General features: G+C 51.7%; 11 protein-coding genes across 11 annotated transcripts; 6 read left to right on the plus strand and 5 right to left on the minus strand.

Moving 5' to 3' along the window:
• Positions 1-756: 756 nt before the first annotated feature.
• Positions 757-1,613, minus strand: ASPVEDRAFT_47801 (putative TOM core complex subunit Tom6). The gene is made up of 3 exons (XM_040813864.1): positions 1,419-1,613; positions 1,289-1,338; positions 757-1,237 (listed from the first exon to the last, which is right to left on the minus strand). The coding sequence occupies exons 1-3, from the start codon at positions 1,518-1,520 to the stop codon at positions 1,231-1,233; spliced, it is 159 nt and encodes a 52-aa protein (XP_040674418.1). The 5' UTR covers positions 1,521-1,613; the 3' UTR covers positions 757-1,230.
• Positions 1,614-1,709: 96 nt separating this feature from the next.
• On the plus strand, positions 1,710-4,096 carry ASPVEDRAFT_47802 (beta-catenin-like protein 1). The gene is made up of 9 exons (XM_040813865.1): positions 1,710-1,904; positions 1,955-2,006; positions 2,063-2,304; positions 2,357-2,463; positions 2,514-2,748; positions 2,795-2,888; positions 2,937-3,451; positions 3,507-3,909; positions 3,962-4,096. The coding sequence occupies exons 1-9, from the start codon at positions 1,878-1,880 to the stop codon at positions 4,042-4,044; spliced, it is 1,758 nt and encodes a 585-aa protein (XP_040674419.1). The 5' UTR covers positions 1,710-1,877; the 3' UTR covers positions 4,045-4,096.
• A 170-nt stretch (positions 4,097-4,266) lies between these two features.
• Positions 4,267-8,718, plus strand: ASPVEDRAFT_47803 (DNA-directed RNA polymerase II core subunit RPB2). The gene is made up of 2 exons (XM_040813866.1): positions 4,267-8,113; positions 8,195-8,718. The coding sequence occupies exons 1-2, from the start codon at positions 4,509-4,511 to the stop codon at positions 8,355-8,357; spliced, it is 3,768 nt and encodes a 1,255-aa protein (XP_040674420.1). The 5' UTR covers positions 4,267-4,508; the 3' UTR covers positions 8,358-8,718.
• A 797-nt stretch (positions 8,719-9,515) lies between these two features.
• Positions 9,516-11,315, plus strand: esdC (GTP-binding protein EsdC). The gene is made up of 2 exons (XM_040813867.1): positions 9,516-10,169; positions 10,223-11,315. The coding sequence occupies exons 1-2, from the start codon at positions 9,978-9,980 to the stop codon at positions 10,829-10,831; spliced, it is 801 nt and encodes a 266-aa protein (XP_040674421.1). The 5' UTR covers positions 9,516-9,977; the 3' UTR covers positions 10,832-11,315.
• A 219-nt stretch (positions 11,316-11,534) lies between these two features.
• Positions 11,535-12,639, plus strand: ASPVEDRAFT_89873 (uncharacterized protein; the record flags this gene model as incomplete). Its single annotated transcript, XM_040818695.1, has 3 exons — positions 11,535-11,646; positions 11,709-12,010; positions 12,061-12,639. The coding sequence occupies 3 exons, from the start codon at positions 11,535-11,537 to the stop codon at positions 12,637-12,639; spliced, it is 993 nt and encodes a 330-aa protein (XP_040674422.1).
• Positions 12,520-13,961, minus strand: ASPVEDRAFT_180191 (putative lipase/esterase family protein). Its single transcript, XM_040808856.1, has 3 exons — positions 13,318-13,961; positions 12,879-13,242; positions 12,520-12,815 (listed from the first exon to the last, which is right to left on the minus strand). Exons 1-3 carry the CDS (start codon positions 13,930-13,932, stop codon positions 12,715-12,717), a joined length of 1,080 nt encoding a protein of 359 aa, XP_040674423.1. The 5' UTR covers positions 13,933-13,961; the 3' UTR covers positions 12,520-12,714.
• A 747-nt stretch (positions 13,962-14,708) lies between these two features.
• Positions 14,709-15,733, minus strand: ASPVEDRAFT_47810 (uncharacterized protein). Its single transcript, XM_040813868.1, has 2 exons — positions 14,861-15,733; positions 14,709-14,785 (listed from the first exon to the last, which is right to left on the minus strand). Exon 1 carries the CDS (start codon positions 15,331-15,333, stop codon positions 15,121-15,123), a length of 213 nt encoding a protein of 70 aa, XP_040674424.1. The 5' UTR covers positions 15,334-15,733; the 3' UTR covers positions 14,709-14,785; positions 14,861-15,120.
• Positions 15,671-19,548, minus strand: ASPVEDRAFT_47812 (putative nuclear pore complex subunit Nup85). The gene is made up of 3 exons (XM_040813869.1): positions 16,947-19,548; positions 16,397-16,898; positions 15,671-16,348 (listed from the first exon to the last, which is right to left on the minus strand). Exons 1-3 carry the CDS (start codon positions 19,323-19,325, stop codon positions 15,891-15,893), a joined length of 3,339 nt encoding a protein of 1,112 aa, XP_040674425.1. The 5' UTR covers positions 19,326-19,548; the 3' UTR covers positions 15,671-15,890.
• A 537-nt stretch (positions 19,549-20,085) lies between these two features.
• On the plus strand, positions 20,086-21,146 carry ASPVEDRAFT_47813 (uncharacterized protein). The gene has a single exon (XM_040813870.1). The coding sequence runs from the start codon at positions 20,273-20,275 to the stop codon at positions 21,026-21,028; it is 756 nt and encodes a 251-aa protein (XP_040674426.1). The 5' UTR covers positions 20,086-20,272; the 3' UTR covers positions 21,029-21,146.
• A 152-nt stretch (positions 21,147-21,298) lies between these two features.
• Positions 21,299-22,652, plus strand: ASPVEDRAFT_66554 (uncharacterized protein; the record flags this gene model as incomplete). The annotated part of the gene is made up of 2 exons (XM_040815893.1): positions 21,299-21,378; positions 21,510-22,652. Exons 1-2 carry the CDS (start codon positions 21,310-21,312, stop codon positions 22,650-22,652), a joined length of 1,212 nt encoding a protein of 403 aa, XP_040674427.1. The 5' UTR covers positions 21,299-21,309.
• A 111-nt stretch (positions 22,653-22,763) lies between these two features.
• ASPVEDRAFT_144689 (RTA1 domain-containing protein) lies at positions 22,764-23,728 on the minus strand (the record flags this gene model as incomplete). Its single annotated transcript, XM_040808008.1, has 3 exons — positions 22,764-23,194; positions 23,250-23,498; positions 23,566-23,728. The coding sequence occupies 3 exons, from the start codon at positions 23,726-23,728 to the stop codon at positions 22,764-22,766; spliced, it is 843 nt and encodes a 280-aa protein (XP_040674428.1).
• Positions 23,729-24,055: the final 327 nt, after the last annotated feature.

The raw sequence follows: 24,055 nt of genomic DNA on the forward strand, positions 1-24,055 counted from the left end.
CCCGCCAATTTCCTCACATTTCTCTTTAGTCCAATGAGTTGGATCGCATTTGACCGGTGAGAAACTGACATTGGACGAACCAAGTTAGACGGGGGGCCGGAACGGCCTTCGTTCCACACCGAGGCATGGTTGTTGGCCGGGGATGGCCTCGATTTGCCGAATCAAGTATCCGATATTTGGCCTCAGGCAGCAACCACATAATGGGGCTAAACTCATACACAGCCCGCTAAGCCATATTAAGGACTATGCTTGCTGCTAGGATAGCTCACCTTCTGATATTACAACCCCATCGGGCCGAAGAAAGAGGTCCTGATGAAAGGTATGCAGGGTATTGGACGATATATATGAGATCCTTTTGGAATCCAGCAACAGAGCTCTCTCTTATCGAGCAATTTTTCCGCCGGCAGTGCCTCAAAGACGGTGTCAAGCCAGAGGCGGTTTCGAAGATTCGAGGAAAATATCTCATAAAAACCCCGGAAGCGCTAGCAAGAGATGCCTGTATTGTTACAGCTGGTATATGCAGGATATATGCGCTGATGCAGCCTCAAATCCCCGAAAAGAGCGTAGTCGTGGCGGCCATGCCGTGCGACCATAGCGTTGACTTCGAGGTGGTCCAATATCAAAACTCGAGGTGACCAGAAACTTCTCCCTACGGTTCAGAAGGCAAGTACCAGCCGCTACGGAGGACTGTTGCCAAGGACACAAGTAGTGCAGGACGGCTACAACGGAAGAAATCCTCACAGGTTCTTTCCACAGCTAAGCCTACATTATGGTTACGTTGTGGGGGACAACGAGGAAACGGAAGTGTAATATATGAGATCTAACTTCCTTCCATCTTAAACGGACATCGCCTAGCAGTGAGCCAGTTGAATCCAGTTTCACATTGTCCAACACCTTTCAGTCTCTGAGACCACAGCTTCGACAGACTACAGAATGCCACTCCATAAATAGACACGAAAGATCATAAAGAGAGAAGGGTGCCGAGACGACAAAAACTTCCTAACAAGGCATGCTGAATTATAATATGTCATATGTTGTTCCAAATAATTCTATCAAAACGCCAAACGGTATAGCGCATGCCCATAAAACACACCATATACTAGTAATACATGTCCGCTTCGAGCGTAAAGAGAGGTCGTTCGGAAATCGCTTGCGTCGGTAAGCGGCGCAGAGCGCTTATTTGCAACGTCCGAGGTTCATTTCGACGCGGTAAGGATTTGGAGGATTCGTTTAAGCACTTTGTTCATCAGTGATGGCGCAACTAACAGAGCGGCGACTGGGAACTTACGGAGGAAGGAGGAGCTCAGAAAGGCTGCTGTGGAGGAAAGCAACGCCGGCCTACGGAGCGAGTTAGTAATTTCTCAAGAAAATAATGGAAGCAGTGACACGCAGAAGCGATGAACGAGCGATGAACGTACGCCGAAGACAAGGATGCTCCTAACGATGGTGGTGTGCTCAGGCGAAGTAACCTGTTCGTAGGCGGCCTGGAAAAGGCCCTTCTCGGTCTGCTTGGGAGCCATTTTGAACTTTATGGGCGGATTTGAATAGAAAGGAGGTCAATCTTGATGTGAATGGTGCACTTGACTGTTTGTTGGAGAGGTTGAAGATGGACGGTGTTTGAGAGTTGTTCCGAGAAATCTGACGCCGATCTTGGCGCCATCTTGCGCTGAGAGCTTTTCGCGGCAACCGTAGTTGTCCCCGACCAGCTTCGCGGTTGATGCGCACGTTGACAAGAAATACGTCCAGTTATTTCGGAATTTGAGATATAATCTGCTGCGATTTATTGCTTATCTAGCATTGACTCTGTTTAAAACCCCCGCACCGGTCGTCCTCCAAGGTGTGTGGTCGCACTTAGCTGCGAACAGCCTTGCGCAACCATGACAAGCGTAGATGAGCTTTTCAAGGTAAGCTTGCTTTCCTACTTACACTTGATATCCTGATACTCACAAATAAGAAACCGCTATCGGCCGCGAGTGCGAAGCGGAAACTGGACAGCACCGACCCAAGTACGTTTGCATGCCAATGATCTAGAGAGTCCGAGTTACTAAACCACGAGGATCAGATGAGCTATACAAAGCCGCCAAATTAGACGCGAACGGCGATGTCAAATCAAAAGGGAAGGCGCCAATGGTAGAGGATGAGGAGGAGGAAGACGATGGTGCTGCTGGCCCAGAGCTCCCACCCGATTTCGAATCAGAAGATATACCCGATGACGAGGAAGGGCGCTTTTTCGGTGGTGGAATGGAACGGGAAACAGCCCAGGCCATGAATTATATCGATGAGCAAGATCAGGGAGAGGTCGTGGTATGGAGTGGCGGTCCCTTCAGATTGTCGACTTGCACTGACTCGGGCATAGAACGAGAAATTCGACACCGCGTGGTTGAGGCGCTTCGCTTTAAATTTCGAGAAGAAAATATCCAAAAACGCGGAGCTGCGTGGAAAGTTCGAAAATGATCCTCAAAAGTAACCGTCATCTTGGTTCTCATGATGTGGAAGATATTGACGGGTTTTAGGTTCATGACCTCTGAAGCCGATCTAGATACCGAGATCAAAAGCCTGTCTATCCTCTCGGAACACACAGATCTATACCCCGAATTCACAAAGTTGGGCTGCGTTGGCTCTTTGATATCTCTTCTTTCCCACGAGAACGCCGATATCGCCATCGGTGCGATCCAAATCATTAGTGAGTTGACGGATGAAGATGTGGAAGCGGAACAAGAACAATGGGATGTGTTGGTGAATGCAATGGTAGGCTGTCATCACCGGCCTTGGAGGGCTGTACTAATGAAACTAGTTGGACGCGGATCTCATCGAACTACTTGCACAAAACCTGTCGCGTCTAGATGAGGAATCAGATGCCGACAGAGCTGGGGTATACTATATTCTCGGTTAGTCAATGACTCCAAAGGGAGGGGTGTAATGACTAACCTATCCAGGTGTGCTCGAGAATCTTGCCTCCCAGGCATCTATCGCAGAGAAGATTGGCCAAGATTCAAATACAATGCCATGGCTCCTCGCGCGTATCCAAAAGAAAGAAAGACCCGTGAGCCAGAATCAACAATACTCGGCCGAGATCCTAGCCATTCTATTACAGTCTGGTTCCAAAAATCGAGAACGGTTTATTGGACTTGACGGGGTAGACGCCCTACTACAATTATTAAGTCAGTACCGAAAGCGTGACCCTGAGAAGGACTCGGACGAGGAAGAATATGCCGAGAATTTGTTCGACTGCTTAACGTGCCTTGTCGATGATGACGCTGGGAAAGAAAAGTTCCTGGAGGGCGAGGGTATTGAACTTGCCCAGATCATGTTAAAGGAGGGCAAGTTCAGTAAAATCCGCGCTCTCCGAACACTCGACCATGCTCTGGGTGGCCTTGGTGGTGCGGCTGCCTGTGAGCGACTCGTCGAAGTGGCAGGGCTGAGAACTGTATTCAGCATGTTTATGCGTAAGGTATTACTCGACGCAGTCTGGCTTGAATTTTAGGGCAACGCTAACTTTTAAGCAGCAAGAAAATCAAATAACAGAGCACCTCCTTGGCATCTTCGGATCCCTACTACGGCTCTTACCTGGAGGCTCAGCGCCCCGAATTCGCGCGCTGGCCAAATTTATGGAGAAGGACTATGAGAAGATTGAGAAATTGGTTAAATTGAGACGTGACTATGCTTCCCGAGTATCGCCGGTCGAGCAGATCATCCAGAAAGAGCGAACAAGGTTTACGAAAGAGGAACAGGAGGTAATGGAAGCTGAATGGCTTTCCCGGAGGTTCGATGCCGGCCTTTTCTCTTTGCAACTTATCGATGTCATTCTTGCATGGCTGGTGGCTGAAGATGATGGAGCGAAGAAAAAGATTGTATCGATCCTATCAGATCGTGATGAGGATTTGACTCTCATTCGGAACACACTCCAAGGTAAGCTAGTACTTTCCATTATATGTCTGGCTGTTTACTAATGGGCATCCAGAACAAATCACAGGGCTTTCAGAGGATGAACCAGGAGAGAAAGACCACAAGGAAATGCTGCAAACTCTATTGCAGTTTTTGTAGAATAAGCTATAGCATAATCAAATAACACTTGCACAGCATCGAACTCTCAGTTATAGGTTGCTTCAGTTGCTGTCACTATCCTGGTAGAATAGGTAGTGTTTCTGCCTGAGGCATAAGTATACCATGCACGTGATTGAACTTTCTTTCACGCTCGCTTTACCGCCTTCCCCCTGGGGATCCGCCGCTAGTGGCGCTTTGCTTCATCTCGACTGACCGGCCTTTCATCCATTCAGCCTGTGTTCCTCCAGCATCCTCGACCAGGCTGGGGTATCTAACACTCCGTCCATTTGAGGTTCTCGCCGCTTTACTCAAATTTAATTCACCCATTCCAAATATTTGGCAGAGCTTTCGGTATTGCAGCCAAACGACCTGCAGCGGATTTCTCTCGCTGAGCGCGTCGCGCCCTTTGCGCTCTCCGATTTTCCCTTTGTTCGCCCGAGTATCTTAGATCGGTAACCGTCAAGATGGCCGACTATGGCGATGCCTACGATGAGGAGTATTACGATGATATGGATGAGGGGATTACGTCAGAGGATTGTTGGACGGTGATTTCGTCTTTCTTCGACACCAAGGGTCTTGTCTCCCAGCAGCTTGACTCTTTCGATGAATTCATTTCATCAACTATGCAGGAGTTAGTGGAGGAGCAAGGCCAAGTGACTCTCGATCAGACCCTCCCTCCTTCCGAAGATGAAATCGATCCCGTCGTCGTCCGCCGATACGAGCTGAAGTTCGGAACCGTCATGCTCTCAAGGCCATCAGTCACCGAAGGCGATGGCGCGACCACGATTATGTTGCCCCAAGAGGCTCGTCTTCGTAACCTTACCTACGCCAGTCCTTTGTATCTCGGAATTACAAAGAAGATTATGGAAGGACGAGAACGCCTAGTGGCTGACCGCGACGATGATGATGTGATGGATTCAAACGAAGATCGGAAGGCAGCGGGGACTTACCTTCAGTGGGAACAGAAGGAATTATCTGCAGACCAGGCCAAGGAAGAAACCGTCTTCATTGGAAAGATGCCGATTATGCTCAAGTCCAAATACTGTATTCTCAAAGATCTGAGCGAACAGGCTCTTTACAACTGGAACGAGTGCCCTTATGACTCGGGTGGCTATTTCATCATCAACGGAAGTGAAAAGGTTTTGATCGCTCAAGAGCGCAGTGCTGGAAATACTGTTCAGGTTTTCAAGAAGGCCCCGCCAAGCCCGACACCGTATGTTGCCGAAATTCGCAGTGCCGTCGAGAAGGGTTCAAGGCTGCTCTCGCAGTTGGCTCTCAAGCTGTTTGCCAGGGGTGACAGTGCCAAAGGAGGCTTCGGTCCTACCATTCGGTCCACGCTCCCCTACGTCAAGACCGATATTCCTATCGTCGTTGTTTTCCGTGCCCTCGGTGTAGTGTCCGATGAAGATATCCTTAACCACATTTGCTACGACCGAAATGATACCCCTATGCTGGAGATGCTGAAGCCTTGTATTGAGGAGGGTTTCGTCATTCAGGACCGAGAGGTCGCGTTGGATTTCATTGCCAAACGTGGTTCTTCCCAGTCCAGCATGAACCATGAGCGTCGTGTTAGATACGCCAGGGAAATTATGCAAAAGGAATTGTTGCCTCACATTTCCCAAAGCGAGGGCAGTGAAACCAGGAAGGCATTTTTCCTGGGTTATATGGTGCACAGGCTTCTTCAGTGCGCTCTTGGACGTCGCGATGTCGATGACCGTGATCACTTTGGAAAGAAGCGTCTTGACCTTGCTGGCCCACTGCTTGCCAACCTCTTCCGAGTGTTGTTTACCAGGGTTACCCGTGATCTTCAGCGTTACGTCCAAAGGTGTGTGGAAACCAACCGTGAGATTTACCTCAACATTGGTATCAAGGCCAGCACCTTGAGCGGTGGTTTGAAGTACGCTCTCGCTACTGGTAACTGGGGAGAACAGAAGAAAGCAGCCAGCGCCAAGGCTGGTGTGTCGCAAGTGCTCAGTCGCTATACCTATGCATCTACATTGTCACATCTTCGGCGAACAAACACGCCGATCGGTCGTGACGGAAAGATTGCCAAACCTCGACAGCTACACAACACTCACTGGGGTCTGGTGTGTCCTGCAGAGACTCCTGAAGGCCAAGCTTGTGGTTTGGTCAAGAACTTGGCGCTCATGTGCTATATCACAGTCGGTACACCCAGCGAGCCTATCATTGACTTCATGATCCAGCGAAACATGGAAGTTCTTGAGGAGTTTGAACCTCAAGTGACGCCGAACGCTACCAAGGTCTTTGTGAACGGTGTCTGGGTTGGTGTTCATCGGGATCCTGCTCACCTTGTCAACACCATGCTTTCCCTTCGCCGGCGGAACATGATCTCCCACGAAGTCAGTCTTATTCGAGACATTCGTGAGCGAGAGTTCAAGATCTTTACCGATGCGGGTCGTGTCTGTCGGCCACTTTACGTCATTGACAACGACCCCAAGAGTGAAAACTGCGGTAATCTAGTCCTGAACAAGGAACACATTCGCAAGCTAGAGCAAGACAAGGATCTCCCACCGGACATGGACCCAGAAGACCGCCGGGAGCAATACTTCGGGTGGGACGGTTTAGTCAAGTCGGGTGTTGTTGAGTATGTGGACGCCGAAGAAGAGGAGACAATCATGATCGTCATGACTCCAGAGGATCTAGAAATCTCGAAGCAAATCCAGGCAGGGTACGCCTTACCTGAAGAGGAGCACGATATCAATAAACGTGTGCGGTCGATTCTCAGCCAAAGGGCTCATACATGGACACACTGCGAGATTCACCCCAGTATGATTCTTGGTGTTTGCGCCAGTATCATTCCTTTCCCCGATCACAACCAGTCGCCTCGTAACACCTATCAATCTGCTATGGGTAAGCAAGCTATGGGTGTGTTCCTGACCAACTTCGACCAACGCATGGAAACCATGGCGAATCTCCTTTACTATCCGCAGAAGCCGCTAGCAACGACACGATCCATGGAGTTCCTGCGTTTCCGTGAACTTCCCGCTGGTCAGAATGCTATCGTGGCTATTGCGTGCTATTCAGGATATAACCAGGAAGATTCGGTTATCATGAACCAAAGCAGTATCGATCGTGGCCTATTCCGCAGTCTTTTCTACCGTACATACACAGACAGCGAGAAGATGGTAGGGTTGACAGTTGTTGAACGGTTCGAGAAGCCGATGCGGTCAGACACGATTGGCATGCGGAAGGGAACCTATGACAAGCTGGACGAAGACGGCATTATCGCCCCTGGAGTGCGTGTTTCTGGTGAGGACATCATCATCGGAAAGACTGCACCACTGGCTCCAGATGCAGAGGAATTGGGTCAGCGTACCAAGGCTCACACTAAGCTTGATGTTTCGACACCGCTCCGTAGCACGGAAAATGGTATCGTTGATCAGGTCCTGGTGTCTACCAGCAACGATGACCTGAAGTTTGTCAAGGTCCGCATGAGAACGACCAAGGTGCCCCAGATTGGAGACAAGTTTGCCTCACGTCACGGGCAGAAGGGTACAATTGGTATCACATACCGACAAGAAGATATGCCGTTCACTCGCGAGGGTGTTACGCCAGATCTAATCATTAACCCTCACGCCATTCCCTCTCGTATGACCATTGCTCACTTGATCGAGTGTCAGCTCAGCAAAGTTTCTGCGCTGCGTGGATTCGAAGGTGATGCCACTCCGTTTACCGATGTCACAGTTGACTCGATCTCGCGTCTTCTTCGCGAGCACGGTTACCAGTCACGTGGATTTGAGGTGATGTACAACGGCCACACTGGCCGCAAACTAGTAGCGCAGGTCTTCCTGGGGCCGACCTACTACCAACGTCTGCGACACATGGTGGACGACAAGATTCACGCACGTGCGCGTGGCCCAACGCAGATTCTGACCCGCCAGCCTGTGGAAGGTCGTGCTCGCGACGGTGGTCTTCGATTCGGAGAGATGGAACGCGACTGTATGATTGCGCATGGTGCGAGTGCCTTCCTGAAGGAGCGATTGTTCGACGTGTCCGATCCGTTCCGAGTCCACATTTGTGATGACTGCGGGCTGATGACCCCGATCGCGTAAGTGCTTCTAAAACAGTTTGATTTGTTACTATAAATTTGGCCAGGATTCGAGCTAACGCAAGTTACCCCACGTTGCAGGAAACTGAAGAAGGGACTCTTCGAGTGTCGACTCTGCAACAACAAGCACCGAATCTCTCAGGTGCATATTCCGTATGCAGCCAAGCTTCTGTTCCAAGAATTAGCGGCGATGAATATCTCGGCTCGAATGTTCACCAATCGGTCCGGCGTGTCCGTGCGGTGAGGGGCACGCTCCGGTGTACAACAGCCTTTCTTTTCTTCCTCTTTTCTCCGTCCACTACTTAGTTATTTTTTTTTTCCCCTCCTACTTCCCGGGCCGGCGATGTTTTTAATGTTCTGAATTTTGGGGGATATCAAGTAAAAACAGCCTTTGGCATTTCCTGGCGTATATGGACCGAGGTTGATAGCTTATTATACAATACAACCGATGATTGTCTTCAGAGAGCATTCTTCTGGTGTGAGCCGTGTCTGGCTGTCAAGCTGACGCTAAAGCTGCGCAATTGGGGGTTGAATCCTTCGAATAATTTGTAAGGTGCGGAGTCGTCCACTGCAGAGACAGGGAAGATGCCAGACGACCTCCTCCAACAAGGCCATTGTCTGCACGAGGCTCGTCAGACCGAAGTCGAGCCGTCCGACCACGTCGACGACCACTGCAGCATGACGCGCAGAGCCAGCCACCTATCATTCTGTCGTCAATACATCGTGATCGACAGCTGCGAGATGCTCCAATGGTGATATACGGTGTATGCCGGACGGCTGCATCATGAAGAAGCTGTCCCATCCTATTTTCCTTATCGAGTATACAGTGTCTTGAAGAAGTCGTGTTTGTGAACGAGTCTACGGCTGTTTCCGTGTCTTCTTCACAAATCTTAGCGAACGAGAGATGTTGACTGCCCACCAGCCGTCTCAGTCTGCGGGCGAGACTGTCTGGATGAGTCTCAGTTGACGACGCTGCAGGCGGAAAGTCTATGTGGTGATCACAACGCCCATTGGCCGATCGAGTGACGGGCTCATCACGGGCGCTAACTCGTTGGGGCTGATTGGCTCGTGGCCGGCCGCACTGCAGGTGACAACGGACCAATAGAATGAGCTATCTTACCGCCGCACCAGTCCACGGGCCCGCCTGCTGCCCCACAGCAGAAGCGGGGCAGAGGCTAAAGCACAGTGATTGGCGGAGGGCAGTGGACGAAAATAGACGACACCAATGGGACTTGTATGCAGTGTGATGAGAGGATGAGAATGAATCTTGCGCTCAGAGACCGCAGTCTGCCTTAAGAGGCTCGCAAGCGCCCGCCTCGACTCTTCTCTTTTTTCTCTTTTTTTCTTCAGCAAGCAAGTCTTGTCGAAGCTGCCTTAATTTGAGTATCCTGTGCACTGGTTGCACTTGTTTATTGTTCTTTTCTACTTACTTACACGCCATCTTTAATCCCCCCCACCCTTTTTTTACTATATCCAAAAATCCCAGACGAGCTGTGCTCTCTGAATTGCCTTTACTATTTATCTGCTGTGCAGGATACTCCAAATTAATCAATCTTGACGGATTCATTGTCGTTGCCGGTCAACGTGCTCTGCTCTCCGTTCGCCAGCTCCAACCAACTTGCTCCGCCTCAATCTTCGTTATAATTCAATTTGCATCTTTCGTGTCGGGACTGGATCCTTGCGACAAAGAAGAAAAAAAGCCTCGTCTGTTGCTGTGCCACCCAACAAACCAACAGACACGCTGTGAACTGCTTAATCCGGCTCTGGTAGTCTTTTTAAATCAGTTCATCGTCAACGACCACTTCGACACGCTTTACGCTACTATTTACACCTTTGTCTATACTTAATATCTATTGCTATCAACATGTCCGCTGTTCAACTCAAGTTCAACCTGCGCACCTCGTCCAATGTCAAGACCGTGCATCTTGTCGGCTCCTGGGACAACTACGCACGCCAGATTCCCCTTTCTCGCGATGGCTCCAAGTCGGGCTCGTGGGTGGGCAAGTTCCGCTTCCAGACCTCGATGCTGAAGCTTGGTGGCCGCTACTGGTACTACGTATGTCACTATCCATTCTATGCGTTCTATGCAGTGCAAACTAACAAGATCAGTACATCCTTGACGGCTACCACGTCTCGCACGATCCCGCTGCCGAATACACCGTCGAGCCCACCACCGGCCGCAAGCTCAACATCCTCGACGTGCCCGGAGGTAAAGAGTCTTCTTCTTCATCGTCGTCCAACCGCCGCAGCAGCCGCCGCTCTGAGGTTGCCACCGGCCGCGGAATCTCGCCCTCGCGCATCCACCACCCCAAGCCCTCCAAGCCCTACGCCTCCCGCCAGCTGCGCGAGGCCGACTTCGCCCCGCAGAACATGGAGGAGCTCACACGCCGCTTCGCCTCGTCCCGCATGTCCGACGACTACAGCGACCTGTCCTCATCCCCGCCTTCGTCCGTGGGCTCGTCGCTCTCGTCCCGCTCGTCCGGAAGCACCTCGCCCTCTTCCATCAGCTCCATGTCGGATTCCTCCGCGTGCCACTGCGAGCGCTACGGAATCACCCGCAAGGGAGACCGCGTCAAGCTCGACTGCGGCGGCAGCAAGTGCGGCTACATCTCCGAGTCGTCTGAGGACTCCTGCTCTGAGGACGAGTCTGACTTTGATGAGGAGTACAGCCGTGCGCGCCGCGGTGCCCGCCGTCAAGGTATTGTTGTTCGTCGTTAGATGGAGTGAGAACTGCAACTTAGGAATATTCTTCCTTCTCTCTCTCTCATTTTATTATCATTATCTGTGACCGCAACAATGTCCGGATTGACTGGCTCAGATCGGCTTCTTGGCTTTGCTTTGCTTGACATGTGCTTGTGCTTGTGCAGTTGAACACCTGCAGTACTTCGGTACCTTCAGTACAGTCACTCATTTAATCTGCTGTTGGTCTTGTCGAGTTTGTTTAAAGCTTGACACCAACATGCCCATACTAGTTATATATAAAACCCGCAAAAAAAGGATGACCGGTCCAGACGGTCCTGTCCTCACCGGATGCGGGTATCACGAGCTGTGCTCGACTCGTGCCCGGTGAGTGAGGGATCAGAAGGGCTGGATGGGATATGAATGAGAACAGGCATAAATCAGACAAGGACCGCTCTGTTGCAGTTTCTGCAGTTTCTCAGACCTGGCTGCACAGCCTGGCGGTAACTTGGTGAAGTGGAGGAGGTGGCGGTAGATAGTGAAGGAGATAGGATATGAATCATGAAGATGATGTGATGAATAACGACTGTTATCATACTTAATTCTCCAAGTGTAGTTCAATTGTAGTTGATCGTAGTTCGTAGTCGGACAATCCGTCGGAAAACCCGAGACGCGACAGTTAAATATCTTCCCTTCCACTCCTTCATCCTCGCCCATTAATCACCGTAGTATTTATTACAAAATGCCTCCTCTAACAACAGTCTACAAGCAAATCAACTCCTCCACAATAACAACAGACGTCTACCTCCCAGAACATCCACCCTCTCAATCAAATAATGGCCTCTACCCAGTCCGTACGTGCCCAACTCCACGCCTCAACTGATCTCTTTCGCTAAATAAAAAAATATAAATAAAGTAATAAACATCCACGGCGGCGCCTTCATGCTCGGGCACAGCAGCATGGTGTCAATGCCCCAAATCACCGACTGCCTCGCCCGCGGCTGGATCGTGCTATGTCCGAACCACAGACTCTGCCCGGGCATTGACGTGCGGAGCGGCGCAATGGCTGATATAAGAGACCTGTTGGGCTGGATATACGACGGAAGTCTAGATAAATTCCTAGAGAAACAGGAACAGGGCGAACATAAGTATAAAACTGATACGGACCGCGTTATGGCATTTGGGACGAGCAGCGGTGGGTTCCTGGCTTTGGCTTTGGTTTGTTTCCCCTATCTAATAATTGATTAATATCATTGATACCAGCCTAGGGCTACGATACCCCCCGTCCACCACGTGCAATCTTAAATTTCTACGGCGCAGTGCACTTCACACATCCATTCTGGCACGCTCCCCTCCCGCACGTCAAATCCAAGCTCCCAGGTGATGGATTCGCGCCAGAATTCCTGCAAAGGGTGTATACCGAGTTTCCGATCCCCACGACAAGCGGGATATCACTCGAGGGCCAGAGCGAGGGCCAGAGCGCGCCTAATAAACCAGATTTCAGCCGTCCCCGGGATGCATTTGCGCTGACGCAGATTGCGAATGGGACGGTTCTCGATGCTATCTTCCCGAGTGCTTGTGGGGATGTTTGTGAGATTGACCCTGTTGCTAGGATTGAAGAGGGGTTCCCACCTACGGCGATTGTGCATGGGGATGCGGATAGGATGGTCCCGGTTGATGTGAGTAGGAAGTTATTTGAGGTCATGAAGGAGAAGGGGGTGGAGTGTGAGCTTGTAGAGGTTCCTGGGGAGGACCATACGTTTGCGATGGGGATGGAGGTGGGGAGTAGGGCTTGGGAGGTTTCGAGAAGGGGGTTTGAGTTCTTAGAGAGGGTTATCTGGGCTTAATCTGTCTGGATGGGAGTGGACTGTTTGGTATATAGTATAGTACAAGAAAGGAGATTCCGAAGTTACCAGACCAGCTCACGCAACGAATCCATAAGCGCGATGGACAGCACGTAGAAATGAGATCGCATCATCAAATGCTTTCGTCCGGAGAGCTTCGTCAATTGCAAAAGACGGCACTATATCATGCATTGGTTATTATGATCAGAGTTATCAGGGGCAGAATAGATGTATAGACTCACACTCGGTCCACCCATGAATCTGCCCTTCCACCACATTCATTCGTACAACAGTGGCTGTTCCATCTGCCTCATCTGGCGTGTCAATCTTCCTCTCCCGGTTACTAGCCTCCGCCTCTTGCTCCAACCTCTCCGCCATCTTCACCGTCTCATCCCGCAGGATATCCGCTCCCCCAACAACAAAGAGCACATTCTGCGGCAGCACGCTGAGGTCCGCCAATGTAGGATGTAGAAGCGGGTTCCCCATGTCCCTCGCTCTGTTCGGTCCAGCATACGCATCAAACAGCGGCTGCAGGATAGCAAGGGGATCCACCGCTGGGAAGTCAGGCGGCTTGGGCTTGTCCCAGGGTGGGAGGCGGAAGTCGACCTTTAATTCATTAGCCACCATCCTTAAGCAATAATATATATATATATATATATAAATAAGGGAGGGGAAACAAACCACCCCCTCAAAACTAACCAACCCCTTCACCGCACCAGAACCCGATAACTCCTGCGCAACAGAAAATGCCAGATTCCCACCAACCGAAAACCCACTGACGGTGAACACCGCCGGGTCAGCACCCCATAGCCTCTCGGCATTCTGCAGCAGGTACTCTGCAACGTCACGCACATCCTCATGCGAGGCAGGGAAGGTATGCGCCGGCGCATACCGGTACGAGGTTGAGACCACCACGGCGCCGGATTTCTCGGCTAACCGGTGACAGAACCGTGCGTTTCCCTCGGGGAGGCCGCCGAGGAATGCGCCGCCGTGGATGTTGAGGTGTAGTGGGACTTTCTGGGGTTGGGGAGATGCAGATACAGGCACCTGGGACTTGGGATTTGGTTTGGGGGTGTAGACTACAGCTCGAAGGGTATGCCCTGATTTTCGGGTTCCTTTTATTGGGATGCGGATCTCGCTGGAATGGGGGAATTTGCGCGAGACGGCCCATTCGATGGTGTATGTGAGGAGAGTGATGGGTTGGAGGATGAGGAGGAGAGCGCGGGTGCGGAGGGGGAGAGAGGGAGTGAAAACGGCGTCTTTGAAGATGCGCAGTGCTCGTATTAGAAAGGACATTGTAAAAGTTGGCAGAAAATTGCCAGAAGATGGAGGGGAAGCAAGAGAAAGACGACAAGAAAAAGTGACGACTTTATATGGCGATGACTCTTGGAACGCTCGTATTCGGTCAGCCGAGCTTGGCTCCAAGCTACACCCGATATTCATCTTGGATATAATCTTGTGATTGCTGTAATATTAAGAGATCTACTCTGTATTGTATATTCTTGAAGACATGGCCCATCGCTCGTCCAATCGTACCTCATGCTCACAACGCTGTCAACAGCTCCTCCTCCTCCTCCTTAATCCTCACTTGAACAAGCCAAGAACAGCCGAGATGTTCGCATTTTCGTTCCAGAACGAATACGCAAAAGGACAGGATAATGCTCTGGCCGGCAGACATCGAATCGAACGGAATCGAAAAAAAAAAGAACAAAAAAAAAACAAAGACTGAATGGGATATCCGAGCGTAACAGACGAGAATAGAAGCAGGCGAAGAAAAGAGTAGTTGCGCTTCAATCAAATGCGAAACCGACTGCAATGCGGATTCAATGCGATGCAATGCGATGCGAGGCTTCATCGTGAACTCGCACATGAGGAATTGCTGTTTCGTCGTGCCATATGCTTCGGGCAGGCGTAGCCTACCAGCACGGTCTTCTCTTGTGTTTGGTGACCGCGTTGCCCGTATGCCGTGCAGGGATCAATGGCGTGCTGGAAGTATAGACAGCCGCAGACGGAGTAGCGTTCGACGAGTTGGTAGCACATTGTGACGGCTTGTCAAAAGCTTCGATGTGGTGGTGAGGTAAAAGGTTCGCAAGCGAAAGGAGAACAGAAACACGCAGCAGAAGCAAGCAAAGAAGCAAGCAGAAGAGAACTAAGAGAGGGAATGAGTAGTGAGTGTGGATATCCGAAGCTCCAGCGGGCACATTGAACTCTTATAGAAACAAACCTGGCTCTTCAGGCGCACCATGTCCAGCCCTAGAGGACCCCGATATCTCTCCTTCAGGAAGCGAAACCGGCAAGGGAGCACAAGTAGGAAATGAGGTGAAGAAAGAAAAAAGCAATAATCGTCAAATCATAGCCGGTGGACGCCTGTCGTTGACACCTATTCTAGTCGGGTCGTACCTTTTCGTGCCATGACAAAGCTCCCCCCATGCATGCGCCCATGGCTGCAGGATCCAGCAGAGCAGCTACGAACCCAGCAAAGGATCACCGGCGTAACGGCTGGAACTGGTGAATGGGTCCCATAGGGCGGGCGAGCCACGAGAGCGACTGGAGACGAGTTTCAACGGGCGGCCATCGCCGACCCGGATACTCGTTAGGCCATACAGATGGGACTCGTGGTAAGGCTGCAAAGCCTACAATTGGAAAGAGAATCAGGTCGAGTGACGATCGGGGCTGAACTGGCGCATCATCCATCATCATTGATCAGCCTGATCCACTGCAGCACTGGCCCTTGCGCCGGGCTAACGCTGTTCTCCAAGCGTGGATATTCAGCGCTTCCACAAACAGGGCTTAGTGTGCTGGGCCGGGGCACGACATTAGTTTCATTTCGTGGGAATTGGAGCAATGGTCCCGGTTTTTGGTCGGCGCCTTGCGGCTGGCGCTTCTTTTTCAGCTGTCATGGTCTGTAGATGACTCTTCCGATGCATTCCGCCGGTCAGCAATCTCGCTGCCTGACAGACACCCAGGAGTCAGTAGATACCTCGGATCAGGCCAGACGTTTCAGAGCAGTTTTAACTTAGCAACTCTTGACTCACGCTGACCCAGCGACCGCCCAGCGACCGCCAGGGCCCGCCCAGTGCCCGGGGCTCCATTATTCACTGGGACGAATTGGTGGCTGTGGAGGCTGCGGCCAGTGAGGCTGAAGGATAAGTCATCGCGGTGGCAAATCTCATGGATTAGGTAACTGCTGACTCCGCTCCCGTAGTTAACGGTGCAATTCAATACGACAAGCTATACTACACAATCAAAGCAGACTACACCTTCCCCAGGGCCCCAAAGCTCAGCCCGCTCGCCAGTCCCAACCGCAGCATCCGGAGGATGTCTTCTCCCGTCGTCTCTTCCGTCAATCCGGCCCGCCAGTCCCACTCCCGCTCGGTCTGTACTGCAGTCCCTTCGCTGCGAGGCACAAGCACGCCAGATCCCTCCCCAGACCCAGAGAACGACTGTGTGCGCATGTCGCTGCCGATGAGTGAAAAGGTGCTTGATCCCGTCATCGACGACACCGACTTTTTCAGTAGTTCTCGCGGTGAGGGCAGCTGCACGTATGAGTCTGTGGCCCTTCTGGAATTTCCGTGCTTAGAGTAGTACTCGAGCAGTGTCGATCGGAAACACTCCTCGCATTGTGCGTAGACACGAGGTGTAACAGTCTCGAGATCCTCAATCGCTGACAGTACCGCAAACTGCTGAGAGGTCGTCAAAACAGACATCGATGCTACTGTGGTCAGTGGTGTATTGCAAAACGAGGAATACGGGTACGTACGGTGGATAAAAGGTAGGGCCTCTCCGAGAAGAGCAAGCAGCCCGTCCACCTGGATGGCGGAATCGCGATCCGGATCGTAGAGTCCTCCGTAGATGCCGTCCGCAGCACTGCTGATCACCGCAACCAGGGCCTGTGCTGCAGCCCGACGTCTAGCTAGTGGCTTGTAGCGCGGCTTCTGTCCTTGCGGAAGCCCAATCGCCTCGTCACGGGTCTCGTAGAACCGCCGCAGGGTCGCGTATCCACTAAAGTAAAACTGTAGGATCGAAGCAGCGTCTTCGTCTACGTTTGCGACTGCTGACAGGCACGTTTTCGGTTCCCGAATCAACGCCTGCAGCTGCTCATCCAGGTCTGCCGAGGCAGGATACGCCCGAGAATGGACGAGACTGTACGAGATGAGCAGGTCGACTACAGATTTGACCTTGCGGCGGTTGTGTGCACGAGCATAGCAAATCAATGCCAGCCCATATTCTTCCGAGTTGGAAACAGTGAGGTCCCCATAGCGCTGGGAAAGTTAACATCACGTTCCAGTATGCCTTGGTGCGCGACTTACCTCTGAAACTCGTCGTCCTTCGTTGTCCAGCCCCAGTTCCGAGCACAATAGGACAACCTTGTCCATCTGTTCCGCCGTGTCGAGCGGAAGTTTGTCTAGCAATTCTGAGACACTCTTTTGCATCTTCTGGTTGTCATCTAGCCTGCTCAACACTTCGAGTGCAATCTCCCATCCTTTCCGAGATCCGGTGGCATTCCTAATAGTCTCTTTCTCAGATAGACCTGTAGCGTATGCGCTAAGCACATCGTCTCTATTGATCCCTCGCGTAGATGCATTATCGTTTTGGCCGTACGAAAGCACCATCAGGTCATCCTCACTCAGCCCAGGGGGTGCACTACCACTGCTCTTCACGTCTAGCCAGCCACCAACGGATGCCACCTCCGCCACAGCTGAAGTCACACAGAGCGACCAGGTCTGCAATAATTCTAGCACTCCCTCAACGTCACCCTCAAAAACGGACCCCAACCCAACTTCAAGTGGGCTGAGCGCGTTGATGCGGAATCCCTGGTTGCCCCCAGTGTCGGTTGCGCTTCTAAAAGCCAGGTTCAAACGGCGAAGATATGGGTCTGAACGTGTAGCAGACCTACGGTTACGTAGAAAGTTGCCAGCGCTACCGTTGGCGGCCTCTTCGTCGTCTTCGCCGTCCCACCAGACAGTTAAACCAATCGTTGCTTCAACCCAGCCCTGCGAATGATTCATGACAGCGGCCGGGTCTCCGAGTAGAATTCGGTACATCGACCGTAGATTCTGGTAGATGGTCCACGGCACCCGACTTTCGGCCATGCGCGCAGACTCGGTAAATGAAGTCCCCTGATTGGGATTTGGGCCCAGCCCGAAATTGACGGCTTGGAATGGATTGCCCATCGCTGCCGGCGCTGGTGCTGGCTGGTCATCTCCTTCGGCAAATTCCTCCAAGTCTGACACGGCGGTCAGAACTCGCTTTCGGTACAGTGCCCATTCTGCGCCACGAACATCCCAGTCATCATGTTGGACACCGGGGCAAGACTCCAACACTTGAAGCATCTTGTTGACGCATCTTTGAATGTTTTGCAACTGCGCTCCGCGGTAACCGGCCTGTGGTAAGCCATCCTCCAGCGCCGAACGAGCGTAGTTAAAATCAGAAGATCGCAGAAGATTTGCTGCCTCAGAGACTCGGCCTCGTAAAACAGCAGCATTGACAATTTCCCAGAAGCTTGGAGACGCGGTTGGGTCGGGTGCGATTTGTCCCAGGGCTTGAATGTCACCTAACAGAGAATCGTTCGTCTCTAGCCAATCTAAGAGCACTCTGGGAAGGGGAACAGGTGCTTCAGAACGATTGCCAAATACCAGAGAACGGGGCGCCGCGAATCCAAAATTGTTCGGGAAACCGGCCGATTTGGTAGAGGCGGGTGGTGGGTGGTGAAGTTGCAGCAATAACGACCCCAAAAAGCCAGCCTTTGTAGCATTCGCCGCATTGTCTCCAGGGCCAATTCCTGCACCTCCCCGGGAAGGATCACTGTTTGCAGGCGCGCTGTACCACACTTTGGATAGCGCGGCGCAGATCTTTCCGATAACCTCCTGCGTATACTGGTCGTTGTACTGTGCCTGTCTTGTTTCATCGTACATCCGGGAAATCTCATCTTCAGTTTGAATAATAAAATCATCCGGCTCTCCTGCCTTTGCTTTGCCACCTCTTGACGCGAGATTTCGCACAATGGCTGGCATCGGCGAATTCTTCTTCGGCGAGAGTTTTGTTTTGCGCAGAGGCGACTGCGCTGCCCACTTTTCGTCAAGTTTGGGGCGTTTGGCATATTCAGGGTTCGAGTAGATCGACTTGCGTTGTGGTAAAGCCGCCGGTGCGGGCGCGGTGTTGCTGATATGAGAATCGAAAAAGTTCACACTTGATCCTGCAGTTCTTCTGCTCTCTTCGATGAACTCGTCCTCATACTCCTCCTCCTCCATCGGCTCATCGTTTTCTTCCTCGTAGCCTAGCCCTCCAGACATCCGCGATGACTGCGGACCATTCGACACGCCCCAGTTCATTGAGTTGTCAAACCGAGGAGGACCCGCAGACACGTCAAAAAGGGATTCCGAGAACGGTTTCGCCGGTGCGGTCTTTTTTGTCCGAGACGCGAAATTGGGGGAGTCGACGGAGGAGCCGAAGATGCTGTCGTTCAGCAATTCAGATTGGCTGAAGATAGGCTTCCCAGAGTTGTCTGGGGATCGCGCGCTCATCTGGGAGCCTCCGTAGATGGTAGACGGGGGAGGTCCTTGCGGAGTGAAAGAGTTAGTGGCAGATGGCGGTTGAGCCGGAGTCAAAGAGCCATTGCGAAGAGGGTTTCGTGACTTTCCAGGGGTCGAGGGAGAGAAATTCGAGTCGAATTTGAATGAGAAGCTCATCTTGGCCTGTGAAAGGATGATGAACCTAAAAGCGTTGGTTCGTGAAGTTTAAGGTTGCTAGTTGGGTACCGCGGAAAAGAATCGCTCTCCACGCGGGTGTTAAAGTTGAACACGCCGAGGAGGTGAGAAAGTAGATTAATTACGTGCCATGGATTGCAAGATTCTGAAAACTCCACCACGAGGTCGTGAGTTTCTTCTTAACAAAAAAAAGCTGATAGCGGAGCTCCAACACGCATACTTTTCGCTGTGTTATGATGGTTGCTTCGAGACCGCGGAGCCTTGGCGGTCACGTGATGTCACGTGTAGTATACTTGTTACTTGACAGTGAATGTCATTCAGAGCGCAGTGAATAATATGCCTTCCTCAAGCCTATATGCGCAGGATTTACTCTCATAACGGCGAAGCTAATCGTGATATCCCTATGGGAATATCTTCCCATGTGGCAGTCGTGGGAGTCAGTGAACTCTCTGGGCAGGCTTTAGATGTGGGTTAAAAATGGCATCATAGGTAGAGCTCGTATTTCCCAAAAGGTCTACGTGATCCTTCAGCGAATCAAATCATGTACTGCCACAGATATCCAAATCCACGGGTCTGGTGTTCTGGAAAGAAGGTGTCTATTGAGGCTGTGCCAAAGGCCAGGGGTCTCATCAGCTGACTTGCACGCTAGCCCGTTCGAGGTGCTCGTATTCAAAGGGCCGTCTGATTGGACAGAACACCAAAATGGCAGGCCAAAAAGGACCCTCACGGCTTCGCCCATGGACGAACAGTTCGCATCTGGAAAAGGGCCATCGAAAGTGGAGGAGATCGACCGGCTCAGCCTTGTACCCAAGCATGGCGAGATACGAGGAGGAAAAAGTATATAAGGACGGAGGATGCCCTCTTGAAAGTTATCTATTCCTCCATCACCAACATTACCAGATCCTCCACTCAATGAAGGGATCGCAAACATGACTTCCAACTTTCCAGAGACCAATCCATTTCGCACCAACCACGTCAAAACGTCAGATGTTGATATGCGACCATCGTCAGGGAGCTCAGCTTCCGAACATCCTCCAAGCAATGACCTCGAGTCGTCCTCGTCGCGTCTATACCACATCTACCATAGCGCCATCCGGTACGATTACCGTGTGATGGACGCCAATAAAAACCAGCTTTATTACGTGTACAATTCTCACCTAACACCAAAAAAACCCGACATCACCTTCCATGCGGGTGAGAACAACAAAGCGCCCGTAGCAGGCGTCTGCAAGTTCATGAAATTCTCACAGCAATACAAAGTCGGCCTAGGAGACCCGGACCGTGCGGGAGACATGATCTGGGAAGATCTTGAAGGCCAAAACCTCGCCCACTCCAAGTACCGCTGGTCAATGTCTGTTCCTTCGCCCAGCGGTGGGACTGAACGGCGGTGGTTCCTCTGGACGAGAACTCATTCTCAGGCCGTGGAGGGCGAGACACCGTCGGCCTTGAGCATGCGCAACTTCAAGCTTGTTGACGAGCTGACCGGGCAAATTGCGGCAATCTTTACAAGCAATGGCTTCAAGAGCTTTCGGAAAAATGGCAAGCTCCAGGTGGCTAGTGGATACGGGCCTGACTTCGACCTCATGGTTCTCATCACCATCCTCGCTATCTATGAGAAAACCCGACGGAGAAGGGCGGCCAAGGGAGGAGGTGGTGGCGCCAGCGGAGGCGACGGCGGCGGCTGAGAATGGCAGCGACCGCGATGTATATTATTTTGAATATTTATATACCCATTAGCGTTTTCGAATATTCAGGGGAATTGGAGTCAAACTAGTAACGAAGCTGGCCCTACGGAGGTGTTTGGCATAGAGTAGTTCGCTAAGAAATGATGCAGCCTAGAGCGGCGCCAGCCTTGGCTATATTAACTCCCACTAACCTGATCCTTCACGAAGCTCCCGGATCTATGAGGACGAGAGCGCCGGCCGGTCCAACTCCTTTATTTGCCTGAGCCTGCGACAGCCCTCTCATGGCCCAACGACGGTCTCACCAGAAATCCCGCCATGGCTGTCTGGAATGCAAGCGACGTCGAGTCAAGGTACCATCATCACCTCCCGCCCAATTCTCCCTGCACCCTGCGGCCCCCTCTCTCCCCCCGCTGGCCTCAATCCCTCCCAGCCATCCAGCCCTACGCTTGCTTTGCTCTTCCTCATTTATTGTCCCTCCCAGTGCGATGAATCACGACCGGTTTGTGCCAATTGCGCCCGCCGTCAGACTGAATGCGAGTACGATTCGTCCGGGCCGCTTCGGTGGATGACCGACGAGCCTTCGCGTTCCCCGCGTCCCCTCTCCGACCGACAACAAGCACCGCCATCCCCGGACTTTAGCCTGCTTGGCCAATTTCGCAGCACCGCCAGCGCAAACAATGGCGATGCATCTCTACCTCCTCTAAACATCTGCGACCTTGAACTAATGTTACATTGGGTAAACGAAACCCATACGATTTTTACACGAAGCCAGCAAACCGAGGCCATCTGGCGCACCCATGTCCCCGCCGAAGCTCTCGCGTATCCGTTTCTCATGCACGGCATTCTCGCCCTGTCAGCCCTACACATCGCATGCACACGATCACCAGTCATCCTAGGAGACACCGCCCAAAGGGACTACCTCCAAATTGCTATTTCACATCAAGACCAGGCGTTGGCGCTCTTCCGCGAACAGCTCGGCGATATCAACTCTCACAACGGCAAGGCCATGTTTGCTTTTGCTAGTATTACAGTTCTCTACGCCTTTGGCTTCCCGCGCACTCCGGATCCAGGTGCCACTGCGGTTGGTGATCTGGTGCAGGCCTTTGTGCTGGCTCGTGGTGTGCAGCAGGTCCTGAGTCGAGCAATGAGCACTATTTTCGACGATCAAGTTTGGGCGCCAATACGAGAAGTGAACGACTACGAGCCTATTCTTCCGGGCGAAGCTCAAGCTGCAGTTGAACAACTGCACAAGGCCAATGAAACATGTACTCGGCAGGACCCGATTCTCCATGACTCGTTCCTATATCAGGAGGCAATTGACCACTTGGCAGAGCTCATGGCAGCTGTCCATGCAGGCCTGGGATTCGCGCTCGCATGCCGCTGGGTGATCAAACTACAATCCGCCTTTCTGGATCGTCTTCGGGATCGTCGGCCGTTGGCACTGGCGATTCTAGCCTATTTCTGTGCCTTGCTTCCGCAGTACCAAGACATATGGTTTGGTACCGAATGGGCCAGGCGTGTTGTGCAGGAGATATGGTATACTCTGGATGACCATTGGCGGCCATTAATCCAGGGGTGCATGGAAGAGGTATTCGGGAAACAGTATTCTGGGATAGAACGATGAGACACTTTCAAAAGGCTTAATAACATGGCCTGAACGCATGGCCTGAACACTCTCTGACAAAGGATAGAAATCTTGGTCTATTTCTATATCGATATATACACTCCTTACTAATCACACGGTAACCTCGCTGATACTCAACCCTCCCTTGGTCGTCATAACGCGTCCACGACCCAAGAGACAGTTCACCTCGCTTGGATGGACAACCACGAATATTACCATCACCAGCCACATCAGCAGCGCGTCAAACACATATATGAAAGCCTCGTTCCGCAGCAAATAGCCATCCCAACCCTGGAGATACTCGACAACACGGAATATAGATCGGACCAAAATCAGGATGCTAGAGCCATAGAGCGCCCACATATGCTTCATCCAAGGCGTCGTGCTAGCGGTTCCGAGCGCAGTGGGGTGGCGGTTGATCCGTCGCTGGAATATGAACGAGCAGACAACAAAGAAGCCGAAGAAAGCGATTTGCACGAAGAGACCGCCCACGATGATATTCTCCCCCATCTGCTGCGAGTCTGTTACGAGGATCCCAGCACCTAAAACACCGTTAGCATATGTTTCGTCCAACACGAGCGTGAATCCGTATAATACCCGAGGACTGCATCAAGAAACTGAGGACGTCGCCAGCAACGAATATCTTGGTCATCCACCCGACCCGGATTATGGAGAATTTCTCGCCGCGTACGAGAACGATGAGCCGACCCAGGTACATGTAGATACTTGCGGCGAAAAGCGCTGGTGCCACAAGGAGCAGAACGCTCTGCATTATATAGGGTCCGAGCGTCCAGTCAGGCGTCTGGGATGCCGATAGCGCGCGGCCAATGTATCCTATAAACTCGACTGTTTCTGTCAGAAGTGTTTCATACGGTATTTGGAGCCTCTGGAAAGGGCGGGGATCGAAACTGACAGTATCCTCCAAGCACCATAGGGATGAAGAACCATGTCCTCGTTCGGAACAGGTGGTAGGTATGCAGGCCGGTCACTATTCCGTAGAGGATGATGAAGATGACCGCCGCCGCCATGGAGGGGTCGTAGAAGTAGGGCTTCCAATTGTCGAAACCGCCGGACATCGTTGCGAGCAATAATAATGAAGCGAGGTACGAGAGAAAAATAGAACGAAATAAAAAACAAAATTAAAGAATCTGATTCCCTTCTCCCCTCGACTCCTTATAATCCACCCACTCTGCACTATCTGGATCCATCGCAGACTTAGCCTCGTATTTCGTGACTTTCTCCTGATCGGGTATAGTGGGCGGACTCGGCCATGGGCCCGATTAAGTAATCCAGCACTCCAGGCTACCAAGATTGTATATTGCCTATATTAAACTTCTCTTCCATCAATTTGCCATCAAAATACGATTAGTCAATCGAGAAAGTCTTCATTATGAATGTGTCGG

Source organism: Aspergillus versicolor (genome assembly GCF_001890125.1).
Source record: "Aspergillus versicolor CBS 583.65 unplaced genomic scaffold ASPVEscaffold_16, whole genome shotgun sequence".
Taxonomy (NCBI): Eukaryota; Fungi; Ascomycota; class Eurotiomycetes; order Eurotiales; family Aspergillaceae; genus Aspergillus; species Aspergillus versicolor.